Genomic DNA, 11,057 nt, shown 5'->3' with positions numbered 1-11,057 from the left:
CGCACACAGACACAGATACGGACACACAGATATACACAGACGCGAGCGTGGAAAATAAAGACATAAAGCACACGTGTTCCGGTGATAGAAAACGCACTGCTACAGGTGTTCTGTCTATAAAATGCGTATTACTGTCACAACACAGGAGTCAGCACAATTACTAAACACAAACGTGCAGAAACACAAAACACTTGGCGGTATTGATGAAGGTAACAGAGAAATCCATATATCATTTTTCAAGCTCTTTTTTTTATTTCTTATATGTCATGTAGATGGTAGGAAAAAATCGTTGGTATATGACCAGTACATAATGAAGGAAACAAAAAACAGAAAAAGAGGGGATTTAACATTGCAAGTTAGCAATACACATGTATGATAAGAAAGAAAACTCTGGTGAGTAGGATGAAACTTCTTCTGGCAAGTTTCAGATCCATTAAGATATAATTGTAATAACGTTGACCTATTTTCGGATTTCAAAATGGACAATAAACCAGACAAGATTGTTATTGTAGACAGACGGATTGTCCCGTAGAATGACAAAACAATGGCAGGACACAACTAACAGGTGTGATTTTTCTCTTCACGTTCTGATGCAACTGACAGATACAAAGCCAAAGTAATTAGTGATGCCATGCAGCATCGAATTCTGCCAACGTTTGATGGACCCCATCAACATCAATTTCAATTTCATTCCTATACAGAAGCTCACTTTTAGAGTCTTTCAAAGGTTATCATAACTGTGTTTGCATGTATATGCTTTTTTTCTTCTTTTTTTTGTGTGACAATAACAAAAGTCGGGCAGGATCTGATTATTCATTAAGATAAATTCTCTAAGCTATAGAGGTCTTTCAGCAAATCAAGACTGTGTGCAGTAAAGCTATGTAGAAAAAACTGGAATCACTTAATCTATATGTCAGTAACAAGTTTTCATTCTACAGAAACATTTTTACCAATGTCATAGCCTAATTTAACTGCCCAAATTGTGCAACATTTTAGTAAATGCTTTTATATTTTGTAATCTTGTATCCTGTTAAACTACACTTAATCGTTTTTATCAAACGTAGTCTGTGAGGGGACTTGTAGACTGGTATGTTTAAAACAGTTCTGTCTCTGTACTCATTGATTGAGCTGTTATGTTTCTGTATATGATATGATGATTATTAGGTGCTTTGGTGTGTCCGTACTTTACAATCCAAGTTGACAAATTACGTATCCTTAGTACTCCGTTTGCAGTCAAAAAGAAAAAAGAAGAAACAATTCATTCCGAGGAAGGTATGAAAAAAATAGATAAGAAAAGAGCAAGGCATGGAATACGAAGACTTCAACGAAGTCAACCCGTCATTCTAATCAAGAGAAGGCGTTCGAAAAATTCGCTCAGATCTTCACAATTCGTTTGACTGCAAACCTCGCTCTGCCAGGTCCCCCCATAGGAGTGGTCCCCTCTGTGGCAGTGGTCTGCAAGACGTTCTCTTCTATATTGGCGATGAAGAAAAACTGTAAACACACGGCATAACACAGTCAATGTCTGCACTGTGTAAAAATGAATTTTTATGATCTTTACATGGATGGGTGGGGGATAATAGAAGAAGTGTTTTCGTTAACAATTAACAATAACTAACACTGTTATTTGGTCTGCTGTTACTTTTAAGAGTACTACTACTATTACTATTAGTACTACTACTACTTCTACTACCAATTATAAAAAAGCGTTCCAGATAAGTCTGGTGAACACATGTATTGAACGTGCCGAAGTTAAACTAAACTTCTGTCATGATTACACACTTGTTTTTTTTAATGTTTTCTTCTTTTCTTTTACTTTTTTTTTTTTTAACTTTGCATAATATTTCAAATGAATTAAATTACAATAATATACATATGTTTTGCAGCATTTGGTACAGTGAAAGAGAGATTGTTCCATATCTGTCTATACATCATATTGTTTTCTTTCGTCCAGTCCTATGAAATTTCCAGTTATTAGCAACAGAACAACTCAGCACTCCTGCAGACATTTCTAGAATGCTGCATTTTCACATTTCAGTCACACTTGTCGGCATCCTTGAAACACAGCTGTGTTCATCTGATGAGCTTTCAGGCAATGGGAACTTAGTGTACAGCAAATTCTCAAACATTCTGCATCAGCACTTCGACACGTCTTTTTACTTTTTAAATCATGGTATCGAGCGATGCCGTGCTGTGCTTTGGGTAATCTCATTTTCCCCATTGTTTAGAATTAGTTTCGATATCCCTCCAGTTCCGCGCTTGGGGTGTCTTGTCAAGGTCTTAAGTGTCGGCGGATTCATGGGGGACTGTCGCTGCAGGGACGTGGTGGCGGTCTCTGCTCTGGGGGGATGCTCACTTAGTCTGGCTCTGTGACAAAGCCATTATTGTCGTCAGTTGGAGACTTAGTAGATGGTGTCCTAAAAACGTTAAATCAGAACAGGCACTACTGAACACCACCAAAGTGACTCAGCAACAGTGCAGGGTCTCCTCTGGTGTGTGGCCTCCTGGCGACCCGACATCGATTGTTCCCTGTGGACTACTGGCGCTGGGAATGAGACAGATGAACCTGGGTGTGGGAGTAATCCCGTGAAACGGTACAGATGGGTCAGCAAAAAAACACAAAAAAACAAAAACAAAAAACAAAACAAAACAAACAAACAAAAAAACAACAAACAAACAAACAAACAACAACAAACGAAACTCAGATATTGGCTGTTGATGATGTGTTTGCTTAGATTAACCAATCAATCCACTGTAGTTGTCCTACTTATCCTCATACTACAAATGTTTGTTGATGCAGCTGTTACAAATGCTGTGTCAATAATTTTAACCTGCTCTGATTTTTAAGTTTTTGTGACAGGTGTTTCTTTCACTTTTAGTGGTGTTTTTTTCATATTTGGTTTCACATTTTCATGTTGTTTTTTTTATTTGTGTTCATGGTTCTGATTGAAAACGATTTACGACGTTGACAGCCCGTGGTCGGCTGGGCTATAAGGCAATGAACAAAAGTGCAACACCTGTCATTACTCCATCTACTTCTCCAACCATTCTTAATACTGCTGCTGTTGTTGTGGTTGCAGTTACCAGAACCACTAACTTTACTACTCTCGGTGTCGATGTTGCATCTGTTATCCCAAGTATCGTCACAACAATTGCTACTACTTCTGCTACTTCTATATGCTAAGTATGCCCTTACACTCAGATGCATTCATCATTTCATGCCTGCAGTGACTTCTACAATTGTTTCTAAACTGCTATTAACTGACGCTGTTGTTGCCACAATGTTGCATATTAGGATATTAGTACTGACACAAGGACGACGATTGCTACTTCGTAATTAGGCTCTCACCCGAGGTGGATAGTTTGCAATGACGGGGTATGCCTGAGGTTTGATGATGCTAAGCGTTGTTTTCCACATCTCAGCCCAGACTTGGACCTCCCTCTCGAAAGATTGAAGGCAATGGTTTTCTGCACACACGGATGAAAATTGTTACATCTCCAAGTAACCGGAAGTCCTGCCAGAACCCACGCGCACCCCCCAAAGAAAAAAGAAAAAAAGATCCACTCGCACACACACACACACACACACACACACACACACACACACATATATAAAGAGAGAGAGAGCTGCTTTGGCATTGGCAGACTGGTGCTCAAACTTACTGATTGGTTGGTTATTCTTTTATCGGTACTCAAATGCATATAGCCTGTAAGATAGAGAAAGAATGACACAGAAAAAGAGAGGGATGGAGAGAGGGTCAGACAGACAAACAGTGAGTCTGAGAGAGTGAGACAGAGAGACAGACATAGCAACTGAGAGACATATATCCGGGACATACTGGCAGAAAAACAGATTGACAGGTACACAGATAGAAATATATACCAGGAATTATCAACTGCCATTCGCATAACATCAGGACGGTGTCTGGCAAAGTTTCTTGCTCATAATCCTCCCAGCCGCTCTTCTCCACGAACATATTCAAGTATTCACTCATGTGTTCCACTGGATATTGCGTCACAACAGAGCCTGCCGGGAAGGTCAGATCTCGCAGCAGAGCTGTGTCGTTGGTGTTTATCTCTGGTAAGAAGAGACAGACATATTGGTGTTTATCTCTGTTGAAAAGAAATTGAGATATGCCATTGGCTTTTATCTCTGGTGTGAAGAGACAGAGCTGTGTCAATGGTGTTTATTTTGGGTGAGAATACAAATAGCTGTGTCGTTGGTGTTTATCTCTGCTAAAAAGAGACAAACACTTTCTTTGGACAAAAAGTACTGATTTTTCCCTTGAAAAATAATAGCAAAGAAAACAAGTGTGTATGCACTGGAGTTTTGCCAGTTCAGTTAGTGCTGATTTCCCCTTGACCAACGAGAGTAAAGATATCAAGTTTGAATGCAATGGAGACTTTTGTAACTGAACAAATACCAAATTTCCTTCAATAAAATACTACAAAGATACCAATTCAGTATGCAGTAAAGCATTTTGCAATTTTTACTCTGGAAATCACACATTTGTACTTCGTACAGATGTTAACATTTATAACAAGGCAATCTCTCTCTCTCTCTCTCTCTCTCTCTCAATCGAGAGTGATTGACAAAACATGTGCAACTTGTAACGTGTATAACTTGAATAAGTACATGTGTTATTTATGTGTATTGTATATTGATTAGCTGAGTGTATATCACTAGACAAAGTATGCATTTTTTCTTTGAGGATTGTTTCTCAAACTTCATTTTATAGCAATCTTTAATGAGGGGCAATGACCTATAGTGAATAAACCAGCCTTCTGCCATCTCTTAGTATTTATTGTTGATTACTACTTTTTAACAGGTCATTAGCAGAAATAAAATGTACTCACCAAACATGTATCGGTGTTCACCAATTACCTACACACACACACACACACACACACACACACACACACACACACACACACACACACACACATTTTGATTTGAAATAGAATTCTCCAAAACATGTAACTTTTATGTTCAGTTATAAGGGCAAATGCACCACAGAACAATATCCTTGTGGAAGCAGACAGTATGATAACACAATGTTGTAAGAATGGTTGAGAGACATTGAATGCACAATTCAAGTGGCGTAAAACGTGTATAACTGTACAAATTAAATAGGAAACAAAACTGGAATGGTTCCAGATTGGACTAGTGCAAAAATTGTAGCGGCATTTTACACACACACACACACACACACACACACACATATATATATATATATATATATATATATAGAGAGAGATATAGATATATAGATATATATATATATATATATGGGGGAGAATTTGAACGACAAGTGTAGAAAAATAAGTTTGGAAATGACAGCCATTTGAAATTTGACATTGTTTTGGTGTTCATCAATTTGTGTATCTAATAAATAAATTCAGAGACAAAATACAATAATTGGTTATGTATAAGCAGTTGATAAAAGCAAAAATATGTCATGGGAAAAATTCATTCTTTCGTAAACGCAGACTCACACTGGTCTAAAGAAATAACATTGGGGAAAACACAAAATATCAACTTTATCTTAAACATGAATTCGAGCCAAACAGGGTAGAAACTGTCTGCTTATTTTGTGTACGACGTGACAATCTGTAGATATTACGCTAAAACATATGTAACGTGCTTTTCAAGCCTGTAATGACTTTGATTCACTTGTCGAATGATACGACGTTCAAATTTTCGATGTAATTTCATACTTGATACTCGTGTAACTGGTTTGTACATCAATTTATCCACATGCATTATCATATCTATATGATGACGGGTGTTGCTGCTTTTGTTGTTGGTATTGTTTTGTTTGCTTTTTTCATATTTCGGGAAGTATAAAATCTATTAAAAATTATTTGAAAAAATGGTCCAGGTACCAATTCAAATACTCACACCATAGTAAGGTAGCGTCTGATTTCATTTTGTGTCGTACGAAAATGTCTACCATCTACCCCTTTGACTCAGGTGTACTTTATCTTATCGTTTATTTCCTTCACATCACTTTTTATTTGCTGTCCCATCATCCGCGCAGCCCCCTAGAATCTGTCCACACTGAAGGAATTCATCACAAGTATGGGAGTGCAGGGGAAATCGAAGCTGAGGGCATGAAAGGGTCGATTATTTCTTTAGTTGATGAGGAGTGATCATGAGGGTGAAGACGATGCTGATATGGAAGTCCATTAAAGTTAAGGATTGGGATGGGACGATGCTCTGTGCGTCCTTTCTTAAAACACTCTGGCGTCAACCAGGCCCGAAAAATGCAGATACCTGCAGTGTTGGTCAGGAAATTTGGAGAACAAATACGCATGTGTGAAGTGAATGGCACTCCTGTGTGCGGTTCCAGTCTTCCCATTTCAGCCCAGAAGCGCATTCAAATGTAGACAGGAGTAGGCCACATGCAATAGTCTTATTGCAAGTTCCCAGTCGTCAGCATGCGATGTTAACCACTTCGTCAATGAGGCTGGTGACTCATTTGATTATTAACTGTTTACATTAAGTGTATACATATAAAAAATGTTGGGGCCGATTTGTATGTGAATGTAAATGGTGCACACAACTATGTAGTGCAACGCACATAGAACGCGTATAAAACACAAACTTCAGAATATGCAAAGATGATGATCATGGTAATTTTAGTGGTGGTGATAGTGGTTATGATGCTGATGTTTGTGATTTCAATGTTGGCGGTGATGATGGTGAATTAAAAATGGGGACTCCATATCCACAACTTCTTGTCCAATGGGAAAAAAATCAAAAGTAAAGTTGAAGTTTATATACACAACAACGAATAGCCGAATGGTTAAAGCATTGGACTTTCAATCTTAGGGTCCCGGGTTCGAATCTCGGTAACGGCGCCTGGTGAAGGGTGGAGATTTTTCTCATCTCCCAGGTCAACTTATGTGCAGACCTGCTTGTTCCTTCATGTGTGTACGCAAGCAGAAGATCAAAATACGCACGTTAAAGATCCTGTAATCCATGTCAGCGTTCGGTGGGTTATGGAAACAAAAACATACCCAGCATACACATACCCCGAAAACGGAGTACGGCTGCCTAAATGGTGGGGCGAAAACGGTCATACACGTAAAAGCCCACTCATGTACGTATGAGTGAACGTGGGAGTTGCAGCCCACAAACGAAGAAGAATATATACACAACAATATAAAACCATGGCACGATGATAACAATGATAATCATGATGGATGGATGGATGGGAAATACATGAATATATGGATAATGATGATGTCCAACTGATAAGGGATAATCATAGTTCATTACTTCCAAAAAAATTATTAAAAAAAACAACAACAACAACATATCAGAAGTAGCACAGACACAGGCACTGTACCTTGTAACTGTTATCAATTTTGAAGTCACTCAGAGCTCCTTTCAGATCATACACAGAGGCCTCGGAACTGACGTCAAACAGGTAGATGTGTTGCTTGAGGGGAGGCAACTGCATGTTTTCGCTGATCTCATCACCTTGTGTCACCATGACAACGGTCAACAACAGGGCGGACGTTAGGGCGTGCATTGTGGTACAGGGCGTCTCAGTGAAGTCTGAAAAATGACAGGAGTGACAGATGTACATACAACAGATTGCATATATCACCAAATGATTGTCTCACACAATGACTTTCTGGCCTTGATTCATTGATTGCAAACAAAAGAGAAACTGTGCAAGATGGGTGAAGGGGGTTGGAGCTTGGGGGAAATCAAAATCGAGCGGTCAGGAGAGGTGTGAGGGTTAGGACAGGGGGAACAGAAAGTAAGTCAAGAAATCTCATACACACTAACCAAAGTCAAAATATACAAACAGCTAGTTTAGAGAAGAACGAGAGAACTGAAACAAACCACAATGTCCTACCAGGACCAGTCACTGGAGGAACGTGTCGTTGATGAGGAATCAGCCCAGACGTCTGCGCTTCACCGCCTTTCTGCCCATAATTATAGCAGGGGGTTGGGGGGAGAGAGAGGTTATGATGCATCCACGTGACTTTCACTGGCCAATCCCTGTGGTGACGTGTCCTGTGCAAATCTGTGATTGAGCAGGATCGAGTTCACGTATCATATTTTACGTGTTCCCCATACAGATTATTTTCTCGTTTCTCATTTACTGATACAGATGTCTCCCCATTATTTTTTCGGTGCTATTAACTTCCAATGATGTTGTTTGTTCTTTGTTTGTTTTTTCATACATTCTGGTTGTCAGTGTCACCCACACACGCAATGTGCTTACGCGTGTGTGCGCAATCTCTGTCTCTCTCTGAATCAGTGATGGCTTGTGTTTTATGTGTCTTTAATACAAGGCATCAACGATTAACTTCTTTGCTGCTGTTATTCTTGTTGTTGTTTGTTCGTTCGTTCGTTCGTTTTCAAGTTATTCACTTCGAAATGAATGATAACAGAATGATATTGTTTGAGTTTGAGTTGTTTTGTGGCACGCACGCACACATACACACACAGATCGGCGTTACTGATGGGAGTAAATACTATTCCGAACAATAGAAGAAACGACCATGGCTTTAAGAAACTTGAAAAATGGTTCAGCTCCTGGATATGACGGAATTACGATAGAATTTTTAAAATTCTTTTGGGTTAAATTAGGTAGAATAGTAACAAGTTCTTTTGTTGATTCTTTTCATAAAGGTGAACTGTCTTATACACAAAAACAAGGGGTAATTACGTTACTACACAAAGGGAAAGGATTAGAAAGAGATAGATTAACAAACTGGAGACCTATCACTTTGACCAATTCTGATTATAAGATACTACCGAAAGTTTTATCAGAAAGACTCAGTAAAGTAGTACATAAACTAATTCACGACGACCAAGTGGGCTATATTAAAGGTAGAAATATTGCAACAATTATAAGATCTATTGACGATGTAATAAATTATTTAAGTAAGCGTAATGAAACCGGGTATTTACTGGCCATTGATTACTGTAAGGCATTCGATTCCATATCTAAAACGTATCTTTTACAGGTTTTCGACGTTTTCGGCTTTGGACCAGACTTCCAAAGATGGGTTCACGTTTTAAATAATGGCTCTTCCAGCTGCATCAACCACGGAGGTTGGATTTCTGAACTCTTTGCAGTAACGTATGGAATTAGACAGGGATGCCCCTTTTCTCCATTAGCATTTGTTTTGGCTGTAGAATTGCTCGCTATAAAAATTAGAAATCATACAATCGTGGGCATTAAAGTACCCTCATGTTCTGGTAACGGTAATCCAACTCACATAAAAATCAAACAAATGGCTGATGATACTACTTTGTTCCTTAGAAATAGAGAAGACATGATGAAAGCTTTAGAAATATTTACGGCATTCGAAAGATTCTCTGGCTTGAAATTGAACATAGAAAAAACGAAGGCAATGAGGATTGGTCAGCATAACGGAAATGAAGTTCTTCCATTTACTTTAGTCAGTAAAATTAAAATCTTAGGTATTTATTTTCAAGCAGATAAGATGGCACAGGAAATTGCAGATAATTGGACACAAAGAATAGACCATATTAATACATTGATAAAGGAATGGAGTAAGCGTGATCTCAGTATTCAAGGTAAAGTAGTAGTTATAAAGACTTTTTTAATTAGTCAGTTAATTTACGTAATGAAGTCCATTGGTCTTCCACACAGTATTCTATGCAAAATGAACACCACTTTTTACAGGTTTCTATGGCAGAAAAAACAAAGTAATAGAAAGGCATTTGAAAAGATAAAACGGAAAGTCATGGAAGCTGAATACAATGCTGGAGGCCTTAAAATGATAAATATGATTACTTTACAAAAGTGCTTTAATTTACAGTGGGCAGGAAAACTTCATGAAGCAAATGAAGAGCAAAACTGGTGCTTAATACCGAAATGGCATGTTGGAAAACTTGCAAAATATAACAGGGTTTTCCATATCAACTGTAAATTAAGAGACGTCAAGGGTTTAGATAGAATTGATAATGTGTTCTGGCGGAGTATAGTAACTACCTTTTTAGAAATTAAATCTTTAGCAACACACAATATAATAAACAGCAGCAACTTCCAGAATCAGATGCTATTCAACAACTCTTTGATCACATACAAAAACAAAACGTTATTTTTTCAAACATGGCAAGCAAATGGGATAGAACTGATTAAAGATGTAATTCATGCAAATGAAAACAGAATACTTACTTTAGAAGAAATACAAACACAAATTGGACAGAACAAAGCAAACCTGATACTTGAATATAATCTTCTTATCCATTCTCTCCCCAAAACATGGATTCAGTGGATACAGAAAGGGGGGAAAAAAAACAGAATCTAATGTATGGGAGGTTAGCAAGTATAACACAAAACCTAGAATTATTAAGAATATATTACTTGAAAATGAAGAAATTGTAACTCCAATTGCGGAAAAACTTTGGTTAAGAAAATTTGGCATACATTTAGATAAGTCAGCATGGTCAAGAGCCAATGATGTTACAAAGGAAGTACGATTAAAAGTTCTTCAATGGAAAATTCTACATAGCATTTATCCAACAAATATTCTTCTTTGTAAAATGAAAGTAAAAGAAAATAATAAATGTTCTTATTGTCCAGACACAGTCGATTACATTGAACACTTTTTCTTTGAATGTCCACTTGTAAGCAGTTTTTGGTGTTATATAGAAAAATTGATCAATTTAAAAACAGATCTTAGATTGAAACTTTCAATAACTGATATACTTTTTGGTATTACCAAATCAGAACGCCTGCTTGGAAATTACAAATACATCAATTACATAATCCTTGTAAGCAAAATGTGTATAAGCATTTTCAAAAAAACTGAGTCCTCCCTCTCTATACAATGCATTTTTGAAAGAGAGCTAGGCCTCAGAAGTCAACCGAATCCATGTTAGTAAATGTAAAAAAAAAAAAGAAAAAGGAAAAAAAAAGAACACACACACACACACACACACACACACACACACACTGTACGCAAACACCTTTCACATATTCACTTTCGTATCTTTTATTTGTATCATTATTGCTAAATACTTGTATTTATTTCACGGACTGGCCGAATGAGTATAT

The 11,057-nt window shown here is 37.6% G+C and overlaps 1 protein-coding gene across 1 annotated transcript; it reads right to left on the bottom strand.

The window, feature by feature from the left end:
- Positions 1–269: 269 nt before the first annotated feature.
- On the bottom strand, positions 270–7,923 carry LOC143295040 (uncharacterized). Its single transcript, XM_076606584.1, has 6 exons — positions 7,875–7,923; positions 7,356–7,567; positions 4,858–4,885; positions 3,884–4,078; positions 3,350–3,468; positions 270–1,494 (listed from the first exon to the last, which is right to left on the bottom strand). Exons 2-6 carry the CDS (start codon positions 7,539–7,541, stop codon positions 1,375–1,377), a joined length of 648 nt encoding a protein of 215 aa, XP_076462699.1. The 5' UTR covers positions 7,542–7,567; positions 7,875–7,923; the 3' UTR covers positions 270–1,374.
- Positions 7,924–11,057: the final 3,134 nt, after the last annotated feature.

This window comes from Babylonia areolata, chromosome 20 (genome assembly GCF_041734735.1).
Source record: "Babylonia areolata isolate BAREFJ2019XMU chromosome 20, ASM4173473v1, whole genome shotgun sequence".
Lineage (NCBI taxonomy): Eukaryota > Metazoa > Mollusca > Gastropoda > Neogastropoda > Buccinidae > Babylonia > Babylonia areolata.
Note: the sequence above shows the minus strand (reverse complement) of the source record. Positions and strands in the feature narration are given on the sequence as shown.